Below are 27,632 nucleotides of genomic sequence, written 5' to 3'. Positions count from 1 at the left end.
CGTCTACTTTTGTCTCTACGTGGAGGAGGCAGGACTGCAAACTGGACGCTGTCTGGAATTTCAGGCGCACCGACAGTGAGTACCAATTTCCTGGCAACTTCTAGACCAACAACTGAATACAGCTAGGCTTTGTCTCAGAAGCTTTTACTAAAATAACATCCTTGTGCTAGTCTTTCCTCTCTGTGATAGCCGTTATCCTCTGATTTTAGTGGATGGATTTGTTGGAGTAAACAGGGATAGTTTCCTGCCCATAAAACTTGCATGTCTGTCGCTAGCCGGCTAGCGTTAGCTACACCTTCACTGTAGCCTATTCATCTCAGCGCAGGATGGGTGTTAGAAATACTGATGTAATTAAAGTAGACTACGAGAATTTGTGACCAAATAACTTTTAGAAGAAGTCGCTGCTCCTCAAAGAAATACCTATGATAACTCAGCAGAGATGCTCATTTCAGTTTGAGTTGTGAAAATTACACAGAAGGTCCGTGTTTTCTTCAATTTTTTTTGTAAAAAAAAAAAAGAGAATATGACAAATGCCTCAGCAAGGAGCAAGTGAGACAAAACCAGGTTCGTTCCTTTAATACACCTCCGCACACCGGAGGAAGCCGCATAGCTGGAGCCTGCACTCATTTTAAAGTATTCCCGGTAACGTTAATCAAGCTCGCGCATAAATGACCCCTACATAAACACCCTCACTCATATAGTCTTTACCCAAGGTGCAGCCTCGTGTGAGAGGTCATTATATGCTGTGCTTTGATCTGATGACAAATCGCGTTTTTTCCTGACACTTCACACAATGCCAGCACATTTCTACTAAATACTTTACTTTTGGTTAAAGGCTACCCCTCCCTCTCTGCGCCACATTTCTTTGACACATTTGCAAAGTGGAGTTTCACTCTCTGTAATTGTTCTGATATGGTCTTTTATTTAAGTGGGTGTTATATTATGTTGTAAAAGATTTTAACCTTGAAATGGGGCAGCCTGGTGAATTGATCTGTGTTTTTGGTGCTCATGTGAAACAGTGGTCTATGAGAGCTTGTTTGCTGCCCTAAGTGACTTACCAGATTCTTCCTGTAGAGACATCTGGGGCTGCAGCACATGTACATCTGGGATCCCGATTGTGGGACATTTTTGGGACAGCGGTGGACAGCGGTGGACAGTGGTGAACAACACTGTCTGATATAGTGTCAGACAGACACACATTTTGACTTAATTTTAACTGAGGTATATTGTTTCTGTCCTTGCTTCTGGTGTTATTTTGCTTGTTTGATGCCTGAAAGTGATATATATTTTGAAAACTGTTAATCCATTGATGTCAGGACTCAGTAATGGACTTGTGTCACGAGTGAAAAATGTGCTTTCGCTGTCATTCATTTTAACTCTACCTGCCATTACCCTAAATGGCGTGGTCAGATTTCCCCATGATTGTGCGTGTGTGGTATGTGTACTATGCTAAAGTACAGCTGAAGTAGAATACAAGTTTCCCTTGTTCATTCTGCAGAGCCACGCATGAGCACCGATTGTGTTTTAAATACAGACATTAAATGTGTGATGTTATCTGTGTAAAGACAAACCAGACAGTCAGGAATCAGGGAGGGTGTTTGCTCATGTTTTGTTTCTGCCCTTGCGGACGCTCACACCTGTGCGAATGAACAGGTTGTCCCACTTTCTGCACTGCCAAGTTTTTTAACAGGTGTCTAAAGTCGTTTAAGGAAGTGAAAGTGATATTACTTATTTGTTTTTGTCGTCTTGGGAATTTAATTCCAATTAAGGCAATCTCTGCTTAGTCTGTACAATCCCATACATTTGTCATTTTGTGAACAGAATATATTTAGTTTTAATTTTAATCTGCATAAACACACAAAGTGACAGTTGACAGACTTGTGAACTTTAAATTGAAACTGAAATTTAAAGTGAATGAATTAGATTGGTGAGTTATGGTTATCGATTGGATTTTTTCTGCACTGAGGACAGACCTGATTGAAAAGCAGTGGATACCTTGACCTTGAGTCATTATCTCCACAATGAAATTCTCTTCCATGTTTGTGTCCTTTGTGTGGGAGGTCAGAGGTCAGCTACGTACGAGCAAGGAGGGATGGGTCTGTGTGGAAGTGTCTTGCTTAAGGGCACACGTCATGCCTGCGTGAGGAAAAGCTGGTGTGTCACATTAGTGCTGTATGATTATGAAGTATTTAAAGGATAATGTTTTACCGTGCTTTTGTTGAGTAATGGCAAACCCTTATAGGTGTGGCTGAGGCCAACTGATTCAGCAGAACCCCAGTAACCTGTCCAATGACATTCCTGTATGATGGTTTGCAGGGATTCTTGTATTCACACATTTTCTCGGCCCTCTTTTTGATCTTCTGTATGCTTTTACGATAGTGTTTCATTTGGTGATTGTGCTAAAGAGAGCCAGATATAGAGATTAGGGACAAAGTGAAGGGACCATTGCATTTGAATATTTCCATGATGATTCACTGTATGCCCTAGTTCCATGTGCTTTTATAACAGACCTTAACCCAGCCCAGCTGCACATCATGTAAGAGGTGCGTAAACTCCATGTACAGCATTTGTTGTCGTCACCTCCTCCTCACCTGTCAGAACGACGGCGCTTATCTTATCCACACAGCTGAAGAGGAAATAAAGGGCCGGTGTTACAGACTGCTTGGCGCAAATATGAGTCAGTTCGCCTCACATCTGCAGCCGATTGTGACCGAGTTAAAATGCCTGTGTTCCTCTCACAGACGTTGTTGGGTGTGTGCATATGAACTTGACCACACTTGGGAAGGGTGCCCAATCTATTTGTGTGCCTCACATTTCCCATGTAACTGTGTGGATGAAACAGTGGCGGGGCGGGGTGTGTCGGCTCTACACATTTAACTGAGCCATCTGGGAGCAGTCCTCGGCTTTAAATTGACTGAAAGATCCATCAAAGGCGATTGTAAATGGTGTAAATGAGCTGTTTTTGGCTCAACAGTTAAAGCTAATGCTTGGAAAGAATTGTGTGTACGGGTGATATCTGCTTGTAAAAGAACAGTGAAAGAATTGAAAGGGAGTCTTGAATGAGCAGTGAAATGTCTTGAAGGCTACAAAGCAAGTCCTGTTGCTCTTGTTTTTTTACTACTGCTAGATATCATGTGACCTGAGGGACTGACAGATATGTATAGAGGCCTTTGTTGTTTATTTTCATTTCATTTGACTGCATCACCCAGTTTTCAAAGCTCTACTGATATGGGATTATTGAGACAGGTACCGATATTAAATGGGACAAATTCCTTGATTATCGATAATTACTATGCAAAGTTGAGCAGAAGGCCGCTTTGTTATATACATTTCTTTAAAAAAAAAAATACAAAACATTATTATGATTGTCAACCAATCTGAAAGCAGACAGCAGTCCATGCTGTAGACAGTGTATCATTTTCTTCTTTATATGTTCTGTAAAAAATGTGTTATCTGAACATATGCAGAGACAGATGTATCTGTTATAGGCCCATATGGGCCTGATGATCGGTAGATATCGGTAGGACTATACCAATTTATTCCTCTTTGTATGTATTAGTCAAAAGTAGGCTAACTTTATCGATTTGATGTACTAAAACTTTTAACTGCTGTCAAATACTGACATCAATAATGTGTTTCATGTCTATCAGCAGTATTGATCTGCTTTTAGGCAAACACGAGCCCCTCCATTTAGCAGCTAGCTACTGCGATCAGGGTGCAGGGACTGTCTCTCGGAGGCAGCTGTCAAAGGCTGCAACTGTCTGTGGAGCCTGACACTCCAAACTCATTTTCTACTGTTACACAGGATTTATTGCCGAGGTTTGTTACGCCGATAACAAACCCTCTATTCTTCTGAACCACCAGAGACCCGTCTCACATTTGTCCGCTGCCATCTGTGGCCTTGCTCCATGTACTTAACCCCTCTTCTGTTTCCACTCTCCCTCTGTCGAGGGTGTGACATCGGCTGGCAGGAGACGTAATGTTTGTCGGCCCGTATTGCAGCCGGGCTGACTTCAGCAGCCACATTTCACATCCTTTTGGAGGAAAAGTTAAATATAGCAATGGTGGCATCGTCATTTTCCTAATGGTTAAGTCAGGGTTTGTGCTTGCCCTCATTTAGTGTTAGTCAGTGTAAGAAAAACACTGTGTTCCCTGTGATTCATGGAGTATTTCTGGGATTTAAGTGGCCTAGTTGTTGTTTCTACCAATAACTAACATTTCAGCGTTGACTACACAGCATTTAATTTGAGAAAGACTTTTATTTTGTAGGACAAACTTTCATCACTTTGTTATTTTTGTAGGTATAGCATTACAGGAAGTGAGTCACACCTCAAAGACCACATGGCTACTGTTGAATCATCTTTCATGATAACTATTAATAGTTTCATTCATGAAAGAGGATGCGGATATTAGACTTTTGTTCATTGTTTGTCTGCTTGAATGTGTGTCGAATGTGTGCCTGTGAGGCTGCCAAGGCCACTAAATATAAAATCACCAATTATTAATAATAATATATAAGAATTAATACTTATAATCAGGTGGATTATGATCCATTTGGCAAACTGGACTTTCACAAATATGATTTGTGGAAACCAGAAGCGGCCTTGCCCGGGATTTCTGACTAATACACAGTGAAAAAAACATCTCCAATCTGTGCTTTAAATCAGGAAATGGGAACACTTTTCTGTCTGGAAAAATCTGTGATCCTTAGCTACCCGCAGCATAAACCTCATCTTTGTTTTCTGAACACTTGTGTTGGGGAGGAATGCCATCATACCAGTTTAGCCTTGGAGAGCGAGCAGTACACCCTGTGAGTGAAGCTCGATCTGCCCAGGCCTCATGCATTCCTCCGCCACACAGAACGGGAAGGAGGTACTCCGAGGAATTCGTATTTTCAGTCATTTTCACATGGTGGCTGCTTCGCCTTTTTTTTTTGTTGACCAAAATTACTCAGAGATTGACTCCGGCTGGCTGTTTCCCTGTTATGAATCTCTCCATGTTTGATTTAATGTCTTGCTGGGTGAGGACACGTTTTAATAAAGTCCAAACTGCTTCTGGAGAAACCCGAATCAGAAGCAGCCACGTGTTTAGTTGTAACATATAATTGTTGCAGTCTCCATCACTTATCATCACAGCTGGCTGAGCTGGCATAAAAGATTCTTTACAAGCTAAAAACAGTGAGTCTAAAAAAGTCATTTTAGTTACCTTTTTAGTTTGAATAAAAGGACATATTGTCAGAAATAGTTGTATAAATAAATCAAAATACCTAAAGCCTCTAGTCATCTCTGCTTCTCCGGCGGGGTTTTTTAACAGCATGGGGCTCTTTCTACACAATGGAACTAACAGGAAATTACTTTGATTATGGGAGAGAGACGGCTTGGAAAAGGAAAAGAGCAACTAAAGATACGATCAGCAGGGGTGGGGATCAGCAGTGATCAGGCGGGTATACGAGGTATTATTTAAGGAGTTTTCAGACCTGTCAGAAAACTGACTTTTGTTCTGTCTGGAGAGGAAAGGTCAGCTCTCTGTTGGCGGGAAAGCAGAACAGTCGAGAGCGGCCTGTGATCTGAGTAGCAGAACAGTGAGCAATGAGAGGATTGACTCGAGTTAAGAGGGTGGAGACGCCCACGTGGGTTGTTTTCAAGAGGTTTTGGGTTTTCAGGGCTGAGAGGAGGTTTATAGGAGGCTGATTTGACTTACTTTGCAGCTCTATTCGTCAGTCAGTCGAACGAAAGAAAGAAAGAAAAGATGTCTGTGAAGGTTCTCACTGATCCAGGTCGTGGTTATTCGGAGCTATCAAAAGGCTTATATTTCTAGCTCCGTCACTAGTTTAGAGTTAGTCAGTTTAGAACTGAAGAAGCCTTTCGGGTGAGAGGTGAAACGTCTTCAAGATCTTCAACCAAGTCCAGTTGCCCTTTTGGATTCAGCATTAAAAGAAAGAAAACTTATTTCGGTTGTTTGTCAAACATTTTGCGCCTCCAGGTTCTTAAATGTGAGGCTTTCCTGTTTCTCTTTGTCATTTATGATATTAAATAAAGGATAATTCGACTGTTGGTGCACCAAAAGAAGGAATTTGAAGACTTTGACCAAACTTTGGACTCTAACAAATTGTAATGAGCGTTTTTTCACAATTCTTTTATATTTTATTGAAAAAAATGGTCAGATTAGAAATGAATAATACATTTTAGCCCTACGATGAAAGTGATCTTCTATCCTGTCACGTAAAGGTATAATGAGTAGGATTTTTTTCTTGCATTTTGTCAACAACACATTCAAACCGAGCCCCTCCTCCTGGGCTCTTCGTCACCAGAAGCTCACTCTCACCCTCTCGTGCGAGAACACGCCCACCCCGCTGAGCTAACACCGACAGCATCACGATTACCATTACGCTAGCATGCTCATCGCCGGTTAGCTTTGTGCTAGCATGCTAACCACCGGTTAGCTTGTCCTACCCAGTTTGAGGCACCTACCACTCCCACTCCCACACTCACCTATACGCTGTGATTGGCTCAGGGAACCACAACAGCGCCCCTCCTGAAAACGTCCAGGGCAAAGCAAAACAACAGAATAGATGCAGAGGGAAGGGTCTCACAAGGGTCTGCGCACACACTCACCAACACACATGTATAGAGGCCCATAAGTGACGATTTATATTATATTATATTATATTTGTAAAAGTCTATATTTTATTTCTCTAGGAAAATCCTACTTATTATACCTTTAAAGACCCTGTTAATGACTCTGTGTTCCTATCCTCTCCGCAGTCTCACCTTTCTCTGACTGACCAGCTCAGGTCAATCACAGAAACATGTCTGGAAAGATAACAAAAGAGGAGATGGAGGAGATGAGGGAGACCTTTGGGAAAATTGGTGAGTTAAAGCCATGTTGATATTTTGTTGACTAGATCAGCCCTAGTTGTTGTTGTGCCTTTCGTCCTGGTGTCTAATGTGTCTAATGTGTCTTTATGTGTCTCAACAGATATTGACGGTGATGGATTTATCTGTGATTATGAACTCAATGAGCTCCTCAAAGACGCCGGCCACTCCCTCCCTGGATACATGATTCGAGAGATCATCCAGAAACTGGATCGTAACCATGACAACAAGATCAGCTTTGATGAGTTTTTGGCGGTACGTTAAGCAGAGCTCAGAAGAGTTCGTACCGTCAAGCTTGAAGCGTTTTCATGTTCTGTTCAGAGACACTTCTTTCTGTGAGTGGGGCTTTGTGTTCTGTTCTGCATTAAAGCACCTGGCCCTCCTTCATGGGGCCGCTATGCAAAGTGAGTTTAGCAGCTTCATGCACAACAGAGTGGAAAGGCCTCTACAAACCACACACGCATACCTACTCAGGAAATGTGGAAGTGAGGTCAGCAAAGTGGCGTGAGTTCCAGTATTTAGTTTCAGCAGAATGAGAGAGCAGCCATTCACAGAGGCAGCTTCTGGTACGGGAGCGAGGGTTGTACTGTAAGCGGTGTTTTGTCTTTGATGTGATCCTTTTAATATCCTGTTTAGGGCTGCATGGCTGTCAGTTGGTCTTTACTGAATCCAAGGCTGACTATGAAAATGACAATGTGGAGCATGTTTCAGTCTACCTGTAATGGGCGTTTGTAACGTTACCTGTAATGGGCTTATTCATAATCTTACAATTTACAAAGAAACAAGGTCCTTTTAAGTGATATAACAAGGACAACAATTTAATAAAATGGGAAAAAAATCCTCTATATTCAATCTACTGTGATGAGTTTTCATCTGGTATTGGTACAGTCTCGATGTAAACCAGATGACCATCTATGTAGTTTTTTTATATTTTTGACTTTATTTAATAGCGAAATAAACCGAAATTCGACATAAAACTGGAGGATAACGTTTCAAGCATTAATACAAGTTTTTAAAAGTCTTTTTTTTTTTTTTAAGATGTGAAGTGGTTAAACAAATGTTAGAGTTTGTGCAAGCCTTGAATCAAAAACCCTAACCCTACAAAAGAAAAGGAGGGCACATGTTTTGTGGTTCCATTCTTAGATAAGGTAACAGTGTCAGCAAAGTTTGAGGTGGTTTTGTAATCATTTTTATAACAACCAGGGCACCCCAGCACTTTAACTGGCACAGCTTGTAGCGTGTAGCGATTAAGCAGTCGTAGTTCTCAACTCTCTCCACCTATCTCTTTTAGGCTTTCACTATAAAATAAAGGCCCACAAAATAATCTTTTAAAAGAAAAAGTAAAATTCCCAAATTAATTTGTCCACATAAAGACTGTAAGGCTGAATGATCAACTGATTGCTGCTGGAGGGAAGTAAGGACATTTGGGACTTTCCATGTAGCTGCTAAACATCACGGGCCATTGTGTTAGGAAGGAGTGTGCGCTGCGCTCCAACAATAGACTCTGATAAAACACCACTTTGCAAAATATGTTCTCGTGGATGATAACAAACCAGATTAAATGCATGTGAAATGACTGTCTGAATCTGTCCATACATATGAATATGAAGCTAACAAAATAGCTTTAGCTGACTAGCTTGCTGAACTCTATGTTCCTGAATCTCTTGTTGTGGTAACTTCTTTTACCTTGTGTGTGAAAAATCTGCCAGCTTGCACCGTGCGGCCTTGTGAGTGACTCTTTGCGGTGAAGTGTGCTGTGCTGTTTTAAACATGTCTCACAGTGCCAGGCTGAATGGCTCATTGTGGTCCCAGCAGCGCCTGTGGGGCTGAGGTCACTGATGAAGCAGCGATTACTTCAAGTTCAGGAAGTATCACACTTATTACCATAGAATACGTATTGTCAAAGCGGCCTTGTCTGAAGCCGCTCACATGTTGAGCCTCACTGATAAGCTGGAGCAGTGTGGGCTCTCACCACAGAGCTCTCGATGGTTTGTTTGATTTAATGTTCGGAGATGAGTATTTAATGTTGGGATGTGGGGACAGGCCAGAGGGTGGTGTTATATGGAGGAGGTTAACAGCTGTAGCCCCGGTGGTTTACTGTTGCCGTCGATAACCCTGATTACATAATGGCACTCACACAACACTGTTATACTTGGATTAGATGTGTATTGAATGCACAGTCTCACTTTAAATCACTACAGTGTACAGTTGCTTTTATGAACACGAGGTGTCTTCCTGGAACCTTCTTAATAATAACCACAGTTTTTTAGCCCATTTAAGCTTTTGAAAAGCTAATTTACTCAGCAAGATGTTCAACATATCTTCTCCGCCCTTTAGCATATTTGTGTTTTCATGCCTGAAATTCCTGCAGAGCTGTTGTGTCTGCAGACCGACCTTGACTGTTATGGCGGGACGCCCGATAAAACAACAAGCAAAACAAAATCTAAAGGAAGAGAAAATGATCGAGGCTTTAAGTTAGGAGCAGAAGTGTGCCGCTAAAGACTTTTTTTGGCATAAAGCAAAAAAAATTGCTGATAAATTTATCGTTCAGAAAATATGGCCATGAGTGATTTATGGCATCAAAGGGGCGGGGTCAGTATCTGCACTAGGCTGCTGCAGTCTTGAGCTACCAATGGACACCATTGATGCAGGTTTTTTAAAGCATAGAGTTAATTGGTCTTAATGGCTCTCTTTCAGATCGTCCAGGAGCTGAGGGGCAGTGAAATAGCAAAAACTTTCCGCAAGGCCATCAACAGAAAAGAAGGCATCCTGGCTATTGGAGGGACGTCTGAGCTGTCGAGTGAAGGCACACAACACTCGTTCTCTGGTAAAGACACATCATCCTTCCTCCTCCTGTCGCGGCTAATGTTTCACAAAATGTTGACTTTGTACCCTCTGCACTTTAACTACAGATGGTTCATTTACCAATAAAGAAACCTTTATAGGCAATGTGACATACTAAAATGAGTCATACGAGTGATGCTGTCATATTTTATTGTTATTTTGCTTTTATCTGACGCCTGTGTGTGTTGGTCCTGACAGAGGAGGAGCGATTTGCCTTTGTGAACTGGATAAACACCGCCCTGGAAAAAGACCCTGACTGCCAACATGTCCTGCCCATGGATCCCAACACCGACTCTCTCTTCAAGTCTGTCAAAGACGGTATCGTCCTCTGGTGAGAATCAATGTTTTCACTTTACACCAGCAACACACCCTCCCTCCCCTAGCTGTCCTTCTGAAGTAAATGTCAAATACCCACATCTCACTGCACTTGGTGTTCACATTCTCACTGAAACAGGACAAATATAAGCCTCCATAGGATATTAGAAATTAAAAACATTATTCCACAGGAGTTATCGATACTGATATTACAGAAGTATATTGCTGCCATACATCCTACAAGACATTTTAAAGTTATAACAAGATATTTTTATGCCACAACAAGATACACTTTTTTTCTTACTGCAACACACAAACTTATCATTCAATAACAAAACTTTTCTTGTTGTAAAAATATGCTGTTTATCTCATAATAACCTGGAATGTTTCATGTTAAACACATCACATCAACCGTTTTATATTATATCAACAACAGGCACAGTTAGACTTCCTGTTATTTGTGTTCTGGTTGTGAACTGGCTTTGGCATTTTGCACTGAACTGGCATGGTGCAGCTTGTCTCCATGGAGCCTTCTGTCACTGCCTGTTCTAAATGTCTCACAATCCTTAGTAAAGAATATAAAATAGTGTCAATAAAAATGTTGCTGTTAATATGTAAACTTTAAGCGTATTAAAATGCATGAATAGTATAGATAAGGTATATTAGTTAAATGTCATAAATACATGCTTTATTAATGCCATGTGATACCAGAGTATGATACAATTGAATTATTGCAGTGTTGCACATATATTTTTTATCTTTTGTCATATATCACATTTATGCTTATGCTTTTGCAAACCATGAACATGATGGTTGCTATCTCTTCCTTATTTTACAATGTTGATACTGTATGAAATATCTGATAAAAATTGTCATGTCTGCTTTTGTATCTTTCTATCACAGCAAAATGATCAACCTGTCAGTTCCAGACACGATCGATGAGAGGACCATTAATAAGAAGAAGAAGCTGTCGCTGTTTACAGAGCAGGTCAGTTCACCACATGTCAGAGCTGCTGTTTCTCTGACTTTCAGTGCAAATGTTCTTACAGCTGATGTTTTGTACCTTACAGGAGAACCTGAACCTGGCCCTGAACTCGGCCTCTGCTATCGGCTGCCATGTGGTGAACATCGGCGCGTTGGACCTGAGCGAGGGAAAGCCCCATCTGGTGCTGGGCCTGCTGTGGCAGATCATCAAAATCGGCCTGTTTGCTGACATCGAGCTCAGCAGAAATGAAGGTACGGGGCATGTCCATTTCATAACACATTTTAGAGTGTTGCCATCACTAGGGTTTCCTGGTCTGTTGTCATGTAGCCTCACTGATCATTAACACCCCTCGACAGCCCTGGCAGCTCTGCTGAGAGACGGGGAAACCCTGGAGGACCTGATGAAGCTGTCTCCAGAAGAACTGCTGTTGCGCTGGGCAAACTTTCACCTGGAAAATGCTGGCTGGCAGAAGATCAACAACTTCAGCTCTGACATTAAGGTGGGCCTGATCCCTAAACCTGAAACTAGTATTTAAACACAAGATGCAGTTAGTGAAACCACTCACGAGGTTAAAAGTCGGATTCTTTTTTTATCTTTGGGAGCATCAGTAGGTTTTGTTTTATTGACCTCTTTTAAACTTGTTTATTTCCTTGCACTACTCCAGCAACAAAGTCCAACAACGTGGGCGTCTATCAGCACACTGAGCCAGACTGTGCTTGTACTTGTTTGCACAATCACACTCAAATATCCGCCTCCAAAGATAGGATTGAATAGGTTGTGTATCTTTTTGGTTAACATTGGCAAACTGTCAAATGTGCATGTCGGCTTATATTAATGTGCCCCTTTTGGTTGATAAGGAAAAAAATGCTACTGTTTCATTGGCAACGTGCTTTTTACTGAGGAAGTTCAGATAATCTTGCACGTAACCTCACAAAATCTGCACGGCAAGCTGTCATAGATGGTCCACTCACTCAACCACCAGATCATCACACCCGGATGCAAAATGGAGCGCTTCAGGCACTCATTTGTGCCCACTATCGTCAGACTGCACGTACTGTACAGTACATTATTTTAGACCTCAGACTGAGCCGCCCAGCCCCCTCCATCACAAACAGGCACACAGACATAACACAAACCTCATTCCTGGCACACTTGGGAAACTCGCACTACTCTTCCTTTCCGTTGTCTCTGTTTGACTAGTTTGCAAATATTGCAAACCAAATACATGTATTATATTTTAATTTATTATACAGTACTGCCACTTATTTTACTCCACTCTAGTCATACTATAATTTATCATTTATATTGTGTGCTATTTTGCTTTTCTATATATATATATATATATATTTTTTTTCTTATACTTCATTTTTACATTTGACCATTTTTTTTTTTCATTAAATCTAATTCTATATTAGACTGTATTTTGCATACAAACTGTAGTATACTACATAATGTTGATATACTATACCTTTTTTATCACATATTATACTGCATGATATAACTATCTTTTTGTCTGTATATTTATACAGACATCATGAGTATTTTTGCTTACTCATTACATATTGCTCTTTCATACACAATGCTTTGCTGACTTTGCTGCTACTAAACACTCACCTATACGCTGTGATTGACGTCCCATGCAAAGCAAAACAACAGAATAGATACAGAGGGAAGGGTCTCACAAGGGTCTGCACACACACTCACCAACACACATGTATAGAGGCCCATAAGTGATGATTTATATTATATTGTATTTGTAAGAGTCTATATTTAATTTTTCTTATTATACCTTTGAGTTTCTCTTTTTATGTCGTATACCTCCAAATATTTATGTGTTTAATTGTTCTTTATTTCTCTGTACTTTGATTTTCCCCTGTAGTGATCCATAAAGGCTTCAAGTATCTGCTGTCTGTTTAGTGTTTGTTAGTCAGAAAAAAAAAAAGTGTTCATTACTCTGTAGGGCGTTGCCAGGACGCTCCATAAATCAATGAGGCAGGTATACGAGTACCTTCTGCACCTGTCTCTTCGCACCCATCTGGTTATCTGTGTTTTTTTTTCCTCATGCTATCTGAAGTTGTCTGAGATACTTTGCTTTTTTTCTTTCTGTTCTAATAAGTGTTCAATTAGTGTTCGGTTATTATCTACTTACTTTGGTTACAACCCAGCAGGTGTCAGAAATAATAGAAAACATAGTGTTCAATGTCATTACATTATCCATTTTATCATTACCTCACTTAAGGTTCAGCTGCCTGAGACTGGAAATTCTAACTATGTTACCAAGTTGATTTTCTTGTTTGTCCATCAGTATTCATCTAGTTGTTGTTTGTGTGCATTATTTTCTCAGGACTCGAGGGCCTACTTCCACCTCCTGAACCAAATCTCTCCAAAAGGCACAGAGGAAGATCAGCCACGCATCGACATCAACATGGGAGGCTTCAGTGTGAGTACTCTGACAGTGAGTGTCTTCAGCACATGGTAGCAGCTGTACAGTGTCTCTGACGGGAGCATGTGGTCTGTGTGTTGTTCAGGAGAAATGCGACGTGAAGAGGGCAGAGGCCATGCTGCAGCAGGCCGACAGGCTCGGCTGTCGACAGTTTGTCACCCCAGCTGACGTCGTGAGTGGTAACCCCAAACTCAACCTCGCCTTTGTGGCCAATCTGTTCAACAAATATCCAGCGCTGACCAAACCTGAGAATGAGGACATTGACTGGGGACTGTTGGAAGGTGGGTCTGGAGAAAAGAACTCCACTTCTTGTAGCGTTAGAGGCTTGAGGCTCAATCGAACACCCGGTGCAAAGCAGTGCATAGCTCAGCACATTGCTAGTTTTGGAATTTCAATCTTCAGTTGCTAGACCCAGGTTGTTTAAGAAGCAGAAGTACTTGCGTCCATCTGTGCACTCATGGGTGTGCCGGTCTTAAAATGTGGTGTGGTCAGGGGCATTGTTTGTGCATTGCTATCTTGAGGTAGCAGAAATGGATCATGTCTTTGAGCAGGTCACTGTAGTCTTAAAACAGCCAACCAGAGATGCTGGAAAAAGATTCCCTACGTTTTGGAAATAATTTCAGCAACAATGAGTTATTACTTACATAAAGTGGTAGACATAAGAAGCTGTCTAGACTTTATTTCTTGCCCTGAAAGCCATAAAGAAACGGAAAACTCAACAGCGGATCTGTATAGATCTGTAAGACATTAAAAATTCATGATTAAAACAGGAAATAAAGATTCCGAAAACAAAATCCTAACCTAAAGTTTAAATACTCAGATGGTCTGTTTCAGCAGGCCTGTGTTGGGGGCTCATGTTGGAAAACATCGATACTGGTGACAAAGCAGGTTTTCAGCGCGTTTAACTTTACAGCCTGAGAAGAAACAGCTTTAAACAAACAGCTTTTTGTTAGTTAACCAACATGCCTGCAGCCTTCATTTTTAGCATAGAAACTATTTTTCTTTAAAGAATGTGACAACAAGTCTCTCCTGACTTCCGCCTCCTACTGGATGTATTGGTTAGTATGCAGCACATACAGTATGATAGTTATGCAAGTGGAATATCTGACCAGCAAGCTATGAGAGTAACATCAGAAATAATACAAATGTTAGCCAGGGCGATTAATTTCTGATGAGACAGACAGCTGCATGTTCACAACATCATTGACTTTTACTGAGAACTATCACTATAAATCCCATGATCCTTTGCTCTCCAGGTGAGACAAGGGAGGAAAGGACTTTCAGAAACTGGATGAACTCTCTGGGAGTGAACCCACATGTCAATCATCTGTATGGGTACGTACCACAAACAAAAGTTTATCTCACTCCTGTTCATGTTTACATCTTACATTCTTCTCTCATGTGACTGATTATCAAACGATCTCGTCTTGTAGAGACCTGCAGGATGCCATGGTCATCCTTCAGCTCTATGAGAAGATTAAAGTCCCTGTTGACTGGAACAACAAAGTCAACATGCCACCTTACCCAAAGCTGGGAACCTACATGAAAAAGGTAAATTAAGCTTTTAATCATCCCTTACCAAGGAAAAAAATCTTTGCAAGTCTTTTGTCAACTATTTTATTTGTGCCCTTAGTTGGAGAATTGTAACTATGCGGTGGAGCTGGGCCATCAAGCCAAGTTCTCCCTTGTTGGTATCGCTGGTGGTGACCTGAAAGATGGCAACCCTACCCTGACTCTCGCTCTGGTGTGGCAGCTGATGAGAAGGTGAAACATAACATCAGGATAGTGATAAATCTGAAATGTAAAAAGTGCATCCCATTTTTTTGTCGGCAGGAAAAAATAAATAGGTTAGGTTTTGAATATGGATTTTCTCCAACTTGAGCCACCACCATCTTCATTATCAGATTCTTTGTGGCAAATCATGCATGTTGTCATATTATTAGTTTCCCCACAAACCATGTGTTTTGTTTTAGAGTTTGCGATGTTTGTGGGAGCTAAAAATCACGATGATAAAAAAAGGCCAGGATGCAAGTTCAGTGTTTATTCTTACAACACAAAAAGGGTGTAGAATTAAAGTTTCTTCCCTCAAGTTCAGTTTTTCCAGTCGTGCTAAACGTTTAAACCGGAATGTTTGGTTAATATGATATTAAACGCCCTGTTTCTCCTCCTCTCTTCCAGATATACGTTGAATGTTCTCGAGGATCTGGGTGATGGATGCAAAGCAAATGATGACCTCATTGTAAAGTGGGTGAACAAAACTTTGGCAGAGGCTGGAAAATCAACCAAGATTTCAAGCTTTAAGGTAAGGACTGTTTTCCCTTATTTCTGTCAACATCACTGTGTGTGGATTAAGTTAGAATATTTTAATAGTTTAGCAAGTTTCTGAAAAATAAAGGTAAATAATCAAAGGCGTTCTTTTTCTCCTTTTTTCTGAACTTCACACCACATGAGTGTACAGTGTGGGTCATGTTATAAGTGGTCTTACATTGAGGAGAGGCTTCTTTTTTTCCAGCCCATTTCTCTTATAACAGCCCAATTTGCTGAAGAAGACCATTAAATGGATGATTTTCTATAAATGAAAACAATTTTTTTTTTTGCATTTTTTGTATCAAAATGCTTTTTAATTAATCATTTCCACAGAAGAGGGATCTCTGTTGTTCTGAATATCAGCACAGCAGTGATTCAGTCATAGAATCACAGCCGTGCTGATATTCAGTACAACAGCACAACCTTCAGTGTGATATTGCTTTTATACAACAGTTTTTTTTACAACACTACAAGCATCACATAGAAGTAAAAACTAATAAGACAGATTATTATGTATGACTAATTTACTCATTAATTTGGCTAAACACAACCAGTCCCACAACTTGACTGGAGCTGGACTGATGCCAGGCTACACATAAATATTTTCCCTCCAAACTTGCTACTTTGTGTATGCCTACACATTATCCCATAATGAACATTAAACTGTACGTTAACATTTATCATGCAACCAGTAAAATACGCATCTGTTTACAGTTGCTTTGGTGGCCTGTGTGATTAATCACTCTAGAGTAAGACAGTTTGCTGTAATGCTAATTGACGGTATTCACACCTGAAGCTGATGCATGTAGTTTGGTCCCAGTGCTGTTATACTCTATATCAGCATCCATTAATACCGCTTGTCCAATTACAATAACTTGGTCAGCACTAACTGTTTTATAATATAATTTATATACTGGAAGTCATGTGCAAATCAGAAGGGATAGCATTTCTCAGCAGATAGGTGCCTGCGTGTTAGATCCTTAATGTCTGTGTGTTGTGTGGCGATCAGGACAAGGAGATCAGCAGCAGTTTGGCAGTGCTGGAACTGATTGACGCCATCCAGCCGAACAGCGTCGACTATGATCTGATAAAAACAGGCAGCCTCTCTGAGGACGACAAGCAGGAGAACGCCAAGTAAGATCTTTATTTACAGAACGATGATTTTGGTAACTTTGTCTTCAGTAACTTTTAATGACACGGCCTTTCTGTCATTCCCAGATATGCCATCTCAATGGCGAGGAAGATCGGAGCCCGTGTCTACGCCCTCCCGGAGGACCTTGTGGAGGTCAAAAGCAAAATGGTGATGACGGTGTTCGCCTGCTTGATGGGTCGGGGGATGAAGCGAGCGTAAGAGACTGGCTGGGATCATTGTGACACTTACCAAACTTACCCACAAGCCATTAGCATTTTGAAAGAGCAAGAGCTCTGCCAACTGAAGGAATGAAGAGAAAGATATTGTGGTTGTTATTGTATGAGAGTAACACGGTATGAAGTCAAAATCAGAATTTGCATGTATCCCTGCCTCTTTTGAGGTGTTACTGAAGAAAAATGTGCAGTCCTTTTATTTAAAGTGAATCCAAAATACTAAAATTTCCAAAGAGATGGCTCTTGTGTAAGGGAAGGGTTGTTACGTTCAATATGCCGACCTCTTGATTAATGTATAAGAATGCTGTTTTATAAAGCGAGTATGCATATTTCCAGCTGCAAGGTTGTTTACATATTTTTACTCAGACTGATAAGTAAATTATATCCTTGACTTAAGCAACACACACATTCCTGAATACCATACTTATGAATAAATGCTTGACAAAGAAAAAAAAAAGGCAGAGAGACGGGATGTTTTGATGGAGCACAGGTTGAAAAACACCAAAACATCCTCTCTCTCTTTTAATTAAGTACAAGCATGTCTTAATAACTGGCACTATAAACGTCTACATATCTGTATACAGGAGCCATAAGGTCAATTCATAGTAATGACCAGCCTGGTGTGTTGTCTGTATTCTTGTACTTGTCATCTGTTTGTTTCTCGGGATTATTACATGAGGTAAATGCTGTTTCGGGGGGTGTCTGGTCTCTGTTGTATCGGGCTTCTGTTATGTTTTTTTTTCTGTTACTTTGGATGAGGAGCAGGCTGACTGGACTCTCCTGGCTTCTGCTGTGCCTTCTTCTGATCTCAAAGATGACTTGTACTGGCGCTTTGAGGTTTTCTGTTTTTCTATTGTACTCAACATTACCAAATATAAACAGTTACTTCATTCCAGGTAGTTAAATGATATTCAAAGACAACGGCCAAATTGTATTTGGTGTCGTATACATGTCTACTCTTAAGTGCTAAACAAGTTACAATAAATATGAATTTGAAAGCTGCTCATGTGTTTGATCTTTTGTACATTCTGGAAAGTTTGACCCCAACTGCATCTGCTGCATAATTTGGAGAAACGCTAAATAATTAGGGCAGGGCGGTCGGGTGGGTGGGTGAGGCAGGAGATCTCAGTGACCTTGATTTGAAGTTAAGATTCTTTGGATTTTAAAATGTGGGTAAGTTTTAACTAGTCGACTCTTGTGTTAGCAGTGTTTCTTGGCTAAAACAGTAGATGGCCCTTTTTAAGAAACCAAATGCCTTTTTTATACATTTATAAGATGTGTCGCAATAATATCACCATTAGCAGTCATATTTAGTTTACAGCAAGTGTGCAGTACCTTTTTAATCCATCAACCCGCTGCTGATACCTTGACTTTGGCTAGTAAAACTGTTAATATAGCAAAAATTTTCAAAAAGTTAAAGAATATGCTGATAATTTAATACTCTCCAGTTGTGTTCTGCCCACCTTGTTGACCCATCTGTGGTTAATTTTAGCATCTTATAATAAAAAGCTTGCTCACTGTCTCATATGTTGTCAAAGGTTTAAATGTCCTATTTCAACAGCTAGCTAACCAGGTACAGCTAGCTTCTTCGGATGCAGTCTAATTCAACAGTAATCCTAAGTAAGTAATCCTATGTCCATGAAGATTATCATTTTTGTTGTAAACAAAAGGTAACTCTTATTCACATTTTCACATATTCACAGTTCACATATTTTGTCATTTTAAAACCGAAGCATCTTGATGCTAATTTGTGTTAGCTGAATTGAAACCAAATAGCGTAAGTGTGCATTTAAACTGAACTTTATCCCTGTGACTGCATCTATAAGCTAACTAGTTAAAGCATTTTACCATTATTCACAAAAACAAAAGTCTATAACGCTTACTTTTAGTTTAGGGGCTAGCTGTTTCCCCCAGCAACATGAATGATAGGCTAAGGTAAAAGCCTGCCTCATGGTTTATCCACATTTTTAGCATGTAGCCGTCAGAGAGGTATCAATCTTCTCGTCCTATTTTCTTCAGTGAAATCTTATACAACAGCGCTAACGGGGCCTATAACTCTATAAAGGTTTTAATATTCATTTGTTGATGAGACTGTTTAAGTGAGGCAAGCTAGGTGTACCAAATAAACTGGCAACTAAAAGTACATTTAAAGCAACAATTTGAAGCTAAATATGAAGCTACATGCAGCAGCAATTTAACATTAAGACTGGAAACATAGTGAAGCAGGTAGACTCTAGCTAGGCTCTCTCCAAAGATTATATTATACACCTACCAGCACCTAAAAACTAGCTAGCTAACAAATTGTATCTTCTTTTATGAAAACAAGAAAAGAAAGGGATTTCCATACTTATTTCAAAACTCATCTGAATCAAAAACCAACAACTGTCTACACGTAGAGCAAGAGTTAAGTAAGTGCTTGTCTAAATATGACGTTAAATGCAACGGCCAGTTGGCTTAGCATGAAGACAGGAAAGACGAGGAAACTGGCTTTAGCCCCCCTGAGCATCCACCTAGCACCTGTAAACTAACTTTGTAGTACATTTTATTTAATTTCATACACTAACCAAAGCATAACAATTCAAAAGGAATAAAGTGCACCACTTTTCCAATTCAAACTCGCCTGAATTAAAAAGCGTCAGGGATAAAATCTTGACACTTTAACAAAACTTAATGAACCACAATTTCACCTCGTTTTCTTTTTACTACTGCCTGCTTCTCCCTTCCCTTATCTCAGTTTGTTTTTAAAGCCATCATGTTTTTATGTTCTTCCTTCTTTTTCATTGTAAAACATAGAACCTGTTTTAAATTGCACCTCATAAAAAGTATACAGCGTATATTTACGGTTGTTTGCGTTTCCTCTCCCTGCTGCAGCTTGATCCGTGATTGTTGCACTGAAGCTGAGCCTCCTGAGGATTGAATCACACACCTCATCAAACATGTCAAAAGTTACAAAGAAACTATACATTAAAGATTATTTTGTTAAGGATGTTATCATGATGATAAGAGACATGTGACATGTATACGCTGGTGTTAACAGGCAGTTTCCTTCACAGTCCATCAACTATCTTGTAACAACAGGGGATATCAGTGGCAGATTGCAGTTTACTGCTCACTGGCCTGAATCTCACATTTAAAGTCCTCTGGGCCAAACTCTCTGAAGGCTTTCTCAGTGCGTCTCCAATCCTCCTGTTTTACAAGGATCTGATTAAAGCTGTCAGGCTGTGTGATGAGGGGGTGGTCTCCTGTGGCCTTCATCATCATCTACATTTTTAAGGTTCATTTGAATCAGGAAGTGTTCCTGTGTATTCTCAAGAGAGATTGGTTAGCATCCAATCACAAACACCTGAGACCATTAGAACATCAGAGAGAACATGACATAAATGAATGATGACTTAATGAATGAATCAGTGTGAAACCTGATTGATCCTGATTGAACTTACGCTGAGCTACGTTAACAAAACCTAGGTCCATCCCTGTAAAAGAGAATTGTATCAACAAGAGAAGTTTAAGCAGAGGAGAAAGTGAGATTATGATGAAATAACAAATAGTCTCATATCCAATAGTGGAATCAACTTTTAAATAATTAAATTCATTCTCTTATTAAAGACAAGGCATCAGGATATAAAAGTGTAAATAGTCTGGTGTTATACTCAAAAATATCACACCAACAGGTTCATTTGACTTCTTCGCGCTGCTAACAGACTCAAATTGATCCATCTAAGTGTACGGTGTCCCAGCCCAAAATAGATCTGAAACAACTGGTTTAAACCTTACTGATGCATTGCTTCTGATATGAGAGCAAACCGCTCTGTTTTAATCAGTAAAATAAACAAGTTAAAAGGACCAATGTTACTCTAAAATGTGGTGGAGAAGTATAGTATAAATTGGAAATAATGAAGTTAAGCAGAAGTAATTAAAAATTGTACTAAAGTAAGGAACTGTATAAAAAAAAAAAAAACATTTCTTAGTTACTTTCCATCAATGATGCAACAATTTTTAAGTAAAACTACCCAGTAAATTTGCTCATATTATACACTCTATTTAGCCAATAGGCTATATCAGTGCACCACTAACTAAGACAAAATTAAATTAAAGAGGGGGTATTATGCTGTTTCACATTTTAAGACATATATATATAATGTTACAATGTTGGATGTCCAGACTAAACGTGGGTGAGGTTTCAAATCTGGTAAAAGTATGTTGGAGTAATCCCCAGGCTTCTCAGCTCAGTCTGCTGTGAACAACAGGTTTCACATGTTTTTTTCTGCACATTGTGATGTCACAAAGTGCAGCCTCAGCAGGCTAAGCTGGCCACTCAGAAGAAAGTGGGCTTGTGGGGGCGGGGTTTCTAAAAGGGACAGAGCTGACTGAGTCATTTCAGGCAGAGCACCAGCGTGAGAAAAAAGGAAAAACTGTAGATTATGCTAAGCTACTCCACAGGTATCACAGAGTGAAACATGAAGCTTGAAATAAGCACAATACCCCCTTTTAAGGAAATGACAAGAAGACAGCCTAACATACGGCCTTATGTATGCAGAATTATGAACATACGATCAATAAAGGAGGCTAAAAACCAACTACAACAAATGAGAAAACCTGTTGAACTGCCTGTTTGCCTTTTTTCTGTTTCTCTGGTGTAAGAAACACGCAGAGAAAAGTCACCGCCAGCAGGTTTTCCCAGAAGACCCCTCATCCTCAGTCTAAAGCCGACATCTGGGCTCTTCACCACGCAGAGATTTCCCCGCCCTGCTTCTCCCATCCTCCTTCCTGAGAGTGCTTGCTCTGTGTGAGGATCAGGTAGACCACGTGCTGCTGCTCTTGAGGGGAACACTTCAGGAGGAAGCTCACAGAAAATGTTGCAGGAACGGGACTTGATGTGATTGTTCTTTCAGGAGAGTTGGATGCAGTTTGATTTTTCCTGTGAAGTCACAGACGGTGGGCTCTGAGGAAGGACTGGCCGGGAGAGAGCTGCTCTGAGTGTGACTCTGTGGAGTCACCGTGAGGATTTTATTGGAGTAACTAAAGGAAACTAAAGGTAAGAACTGAACTGATTCAATCTTTCGTTATTTTCTTCTTCTTTATCTTTTTTCTTTGCAGTAATTTGTAAAAAAAATCATGCATATGTGCTAATTTGTTAGAGTAACAATGTTGGTATAAAGTTATATGCATGGAAAAAAACTAGGTTTGTTTTGATAATTAGTGCAAAATGCATTGCTAATAAACTAAAAAGAAGCTCTATATGTTAACATTGATTGCATAAAAGATAGTTACACATCATATTTATATATTATTGTAGGGAGAATGTGTTTATTTTTGATTCTGTATGTAAAGATTTCTTTTACAGATCTGTAATTTCCCAGAAATAAAAAATAGTTTGGCACTAATAAGGAGGAAAATTTGATTTTTTTTTTTTTTTAAAAGAAAAAAAAAACTAAATTTTACCCCAATTAGATACAGTATTTATTCCTTATTCAATTAATAACTTTATTGATAGCAAACAATACAGTAAATGGGCCTGTAGACAAATGTCCAGATAGCAGCAGAAATGAGTTTAAATGTGTCCCATAAATATTATCGAACTACAAAATTCTTAAGAGAAAATTTTCTACACATTTTTTGTGAAATGATTCCAACATTGTGGATCCCTAAAATACACAGAAACCAACAGAAAAAAAAGATTTCTGTGAAGGTTCATCCAGGTCATGGCAATTGTACGATTAATCCAAAAGGTTCAACCAAGTCCAGTTGCCTTTTGGGTTAAGCTTGGAAGAAGAAAAAGCCGGTTAGTGAACGCAGCCGCTCTGGTGCAGTTATGTCACATGCATGACTCTCTTCGCTTTCAGCTGCCTGGTTTCCTCAGTGATGCGGCTCCTCGGGGAGAGCAGCTGATTGGCTCACTGAGCCTCAGAGCTTCAGGCCAACTATGTGTGTGTTTTCGTTAATGATCCACCAATTAGTCATACAATGGTAACAGTCACCTAAACACCTCGTCACCTGTCTGCTGCCGTGTGTGTCACTCGCTGCTCTAACATCTTGGAGGTTTAAGGATGTTACTGTGTGCGGTTGGAATCACATTTTAGGTGACCTTCCAAGTCCTTTAAACTGCATGCAAAGAAGCAGCATCTCTTTCATGTCACTGAGTTTATCTTTAGTCACCACAGTAACCAGGTGCTGTGTGACGGGCCAGGTGAGGGACTGTTGCAGACAGTCCCAGTCCTCTCCCCTCCCTCAGTCCCCTGACTATCATCTGTCCTACGCACCATAAACACTCCCAGAGACTCCCTGTTATAAACACTTTGCTCTGCAGCCACACAGTCTCTGCAGGAAGAGACAACTGGAACATGCTCAACAGCCGCCCTCACACATACTATAAGACAGCTGTGATGTGAGTGTTTGTCCACACCTGCAGATCTGAAGATGACAGGCCAGCCGGCGAAGAGAGAGCGCTCTCCACACAATCTGTCCGTGAAGACAACGCTGGACGAGGAGATCGGGAGAGCCGAGAGTATTCTCAGCAGGTAACATAAAACATGTGTTAGGATGGATTGTCCTAAAGGTTTTGTTTCAGAGAAGTAAAACATGTTTTTTATCTCCCAGGGTGCCATCAGTGTGTGATGACACATCCTCAGAGCTACAAAGAGTTGCTGCCCTCGACCCTCATGGAGGAAACTCCAGAAACTCTTTTCAGAGGAACGGAGCGATCTCAAGGTAAAGCTGTTACAGTCCAGCTGTGGCACATCAGGCGTCCTTACAAAACTGACTGATTTTTAAGAAGTCTGAAAAAGGTACAGAAAGTGTTTTGATGAAGGTTTTTAAGGTCAAAGGTTAGATAAAAGCATACATTTAGAGACCTTGGAGACCAAAATAAAAACATTTTCCACCTTAATTATTGTTGTTGTGTATTGATGTACTTCAAGCCATTTTTTTGTTTATACACTGAAATTCTTTATGTAATTTTTCAATATTTGCAACAAGGCTAATTTTTCTGGTAAAAAAAGACATGACGCAGTGTCACCACTCTGAGAGAAAGTTATGTGGTGACAGGATGCAGTTGTTTAAAGTGTTCCAAGTTGTTGTTCCAGATGTTTCGTTTATACGAGCTTCCACTTTCTTCCGTGTGTGTGTCAGACTGGTCAGTCTGGTGGTGAGGCTGAGGGAATGGGCACACAGGAGCCTGTTGGAGGAGGAGGAGCGACCGGACTCCTTCCTGGAGCGTTTTCGTGGTCCTGAGCTGAGAACCGCCCCGAGCCGCACGAGCAACACACAACCTGATGCAAATGGCAACAACACCAAAGGAGTCTTTAGGTATGAAATAATGCAATGCACTTTGATTTACAGTATGTGCAATGGATGTGATGTCATCCATTGTAATAATACTAATAAAACCACATTTGTACAGAATTTTTCCATGCTGTCAAATGAGTGTCAAAGTGTCTATCTCTCCATTCTTCCAGGAAAAAGTGGGATCTCTTCGTGGTGTCCCCGGCCGATAACGCCTACTACCGCTGGTTGTTTGTTATCGCCACAGCGGTGCTCTACAACTGGTTCCTTGTTGTAGCGAGGTAAAAACACCACAGTGGTTATCTGTTGGCGCTCCTGCAGCCTCCAGAGATGGTTGATGGATGAAGGGAATGTGTGCAGGGTCCACTTGAAAGACGGGATCAGTAAATCGTTTTCTGTTGATCTTCACAGGGCGTGCTTTGACAAGTTACAGGTGGGCAATTACATCTGCTGGCTGGTGCTGGACTACCTCTCTGACTTTGTGTACCTAATGGACACATGCGTCCGACTTCGCACAGGTATTTCAAATTATTGTGATGATTTAGTTTGTGGAAAAATATGGAATTCCTAGTGGAAAGTCGCTTTCAACCCATTAACCAATGATTGGATGACCTGATTGACTTTAACTTTGCACTTCTAGAAACTTGTATGGTCAATACCTCCACCAAACAAAGGTTGTGTTTCTAGCCACCTAACAATTGCAAGTCTAAAATCTGCTCTCTTTTAAGCTACTTTATGACCTCCACCAAGTCCTGCGTCTCTTTAGCTGCTCTGCGATGTTCACCTGCTAGCTGCTTACTTTATCTGTCTGTCTGTGCTGGGCAGGTAGCACTGTGTACGTTTTTTTGCTGACCGCCAGGGTCACGACATGGGTCAATTTTTGGTACTAGCCAGTACTGCATTTTAAGGCAGTATCGGAGGCTTCTCCAATACTGGAGTCATAATAAAACAAGTCAACTAAAAACCTCCTTAGAGCCGAGGGGAGCTGCAGGTGATTATTCCCTGAGGTTTGTCACCTCAAGCATCACTGATTTTGTCCTCTGTTCTTGTCTCAGGGTTTCTGGAACAAGGTTTACTGGTGAAGGACCACGCCAAGCTTAGAGACAGCTACGTCCGAACGTTACAGTTCAAGCTGGACGTGCTGTCCATCCTTCCCACTGACCTGGCCTACATCTCCACCGGCATCCACACCCCACAACTCAGGTTTAACCGCCTGCTGCGCTTCCCACGCATGTTTGAATTCTTTGACCGCACCGAGACACGCACCAACTACCCAAACATCTTCCGCATCGGCAACCTGGTGCTCTACATCCTGGTCATCATTCACTGGAATGCCTGCATCTATTATGCTATCTCTAAGTCTTTGGGATTCGGCTCGGACACCTGGGTGTTCCCAAACATCTCCAAGCCGGAGTATTCCTCTCTGACTCGGAGTTACGTCTACTGTCTGTACTGGTCCACTCTCACTCTTACCACTATTGGAGAGATGCCGGCACCAGTGCGAGATGAGGAGTACCTCTTTGTGGTCTTTGACTTTCTTGTTGGAGTGCTGATCTTTGCCACCATTGTGGGAAACGTTGGCTCTATGATTGCCAACATGAACGCCACACGTGCCGAGTTTCAGGCTCGGATCGATGCCATCAAACACTACATGCACTTCCGCAAAGTCAGCAAGGAGCTGGAGACGCGTGTCATTAAATGGTTTGATTACCTTTGGACCAACAAGAAGGCAGTGGACGAGCAGGAGGTGCTGAAGAACTTGCCAAACAAACTGCGGGCTGAGATTGCTATCAATGTTCACCTGGAGACCTTAAAGAAAGTACGCATATTTCAAGACTGTGAGGCGGGCCTGCTGGTGGAGCTCGTGCTCAAACTACGCCCGCAGGTCTTCAGTCCAGGGGACTACATCTGCAGGAAAGGGGACATAGGGAAGGAGATGTACATTATTAAAGAGGGGAAGCTGGCTGTGGTGGCTGATGACGGGGTCACGCAGTACGCTCTCCTCACTTCTGGCAGCTGCTTCGGGGAAATCAGCATTCTCAACATAAAGGGAAGTAAGATGGGAAACCGGCGGACAGCCAACATTCGCAGCTTGGGGTACTCTGATCTCTTCTGCCTCTCTAAGGACGACTTGATGGAGGCGGTGACAGAGTATCCAAATGCTAAGACTGTTCTAGAGGAGAGGGGCCGGGAGATCCTGTTGAAGGAGGGTCTGCTGGATGAGAACGCGGAGAGCGGCGGGCTGCAGAAAGAGGACACAGAGGAGAAGGTGGAGAGGCTGGAGTCGTCTCTGGACACTCTTCAGACCCGCTTTGCCCGTCTGCTCAGTGAATACTCGAACACTCAGCTGCGGCTGAAGCAGCGCATCACTCTGCTGGAGCGGCAGCTGAATCAAACGGACTGCGGGCAAGATGCGAGCGATGAGAACGATGCAGATGCAGAGACGGTCAAAGACACAGATGCCCAAACAAATGGGTCTCCACATCGGAACAATGTGCAAATAGAGGATAAAAAGAGCCCGACATTGGAACATTAAATGTCACACTGAGGAGCTTTTACATCCAGACTTATTAAGAGGATAGAAAACCTCATGACAACCTTTTTTAACTTCCACTGTGAGAATGTTTAGCTGAGTGTAAAGAGAGATGTCTGCATGTCAATAAACATGAGAAGAAGGTGAACATCACTGCCCTGCACATCGTCATGTCAATGCCAAAACCAGTGAAATTAAGCTAACGCTAAGCTAAATCAAGGTATGGAGAGTAAATTGCTCATGAGGATAAAATAGAGTAAAACCTGTCAATGAAGTCTAAATGTCACTTTCAAGCACAGAACATTTCTGGTTGCGATAGTTTTTTTGGGTTTCTTGTAAACATCTTGTGTCGGGTTGCGTCAGCAGAGGGATTCAGTTCTCCTGACATGTTGTATATTACGCTCTGGCCCTGCACACCTCGTCTGTCGCTGCCTCTCCTGGGAAAACGTCTGAGGAGAGACAGCAGAAGGTGATTCGCTGGGTTCACATACACAAACAATTATTTTCCAGGTCAGATCTTTTGTCCTGCATTATTCTAAATGGTAAAGTGACTAACTCTCAATCTGCCATAAAATGTACTTTACGGTCTTATTCAAGAATGAGTAAGCCACTTGGTCTCTAAGTTACTCCCTTTTTAATGATGGCAACTCGCTCGCTGAAGCGAGGGACCGGGGATTTTCCATT

At 41.1% G+C, this 27,632-nt stretch overlaps 2 protein-coding genes across 2 annotated transcripts; both read left to right on the top strand.

Annotated features, from left to right (window-relative positions):
- Positions 1-18: 18 nt before the first annotated feature.
- On the top strand, positions 19-18,136 carry LOC138604903 (plastin-3-like). Its single transcript, XM_069676943.1, has 16 exons — positions 19-75; positions 6,765-6,869; positions 6,979-7,130; positions 9,573-9,702; positions 9,918-10,050; positions 10,938-11,022; positions 11,105-11,270; positions 11,376-11,518; positions 13,364-13,459; positions 13,548-13,743; positions 14,719-14,797; positions 14,896-15,013; positions 15,096-15,226; positions 15,641-15,764; positions 16,779-16,903; positions 16,988-18,136. The coding sequence occupies exons 2-16, from the start codon at positions 6,809-6,811 to the stop codon at positions 17,118-17,120; spliced, it is 1,872 nt and encodes a 623-aa protein (XP_069533044.1). The 5' UTR covers positions 19-75; positions 6,765-6,808; the 3' UTR covers positions 17,121-18,136.
- A 4,017-nt stretch (positions 18,137-22,153) lies between these two features.
- cnga2b (cyclic nucleotide gated channel subunit alpha 2b) lies at positions 22,154-26,997 on the top strand. Its single transcript, XM_069673529.1, has 7 exons — positions 22,154-22,169; positions 23,544-23,652; positions 23,732-23,842; positions 24,263-24,439; positions 24,589-24,696; positions 24,827-24,933; positions 25,471-26,997. Exons 2-7 carry the CDS (start codon positions 23,552-23,554, stop codon positions 26,949-26,951), a joined length of 2,085 nt encoding a protein of 694 aa, XP_069529630.1. The 5' UTR covers positions 22,154-22,169; positions 23,544-23,551; the 3' UTR covers positions 26,952-26,997.
- Positions 26,998-27,632: the final 635 nt, after the last annotated feature.

The sequence above is a fragment of the Semicossyphus pulcher genome, unplaced genomic scaffold, assembly GCF_022749685.1.
Source record: "Semicossyphus pulcher isolate SPU_LCO1_2020_fin unplaced genomic scaffold, fSemPul1.0.p SCAF_10, whole genome shotgun sequence".
Taxonomy (NCBI): Eukaryota; Metazoa; Chordata; class Actinopteri; order Labriformes; family Labridae; genus Semicossyphus; species Semicossyphus pulcher.
The sequence above is the reverse complement of the archived record's forward strand: the minus strand, read 5'-3'. Positions and strand labels throughout refer to the sequence as shown.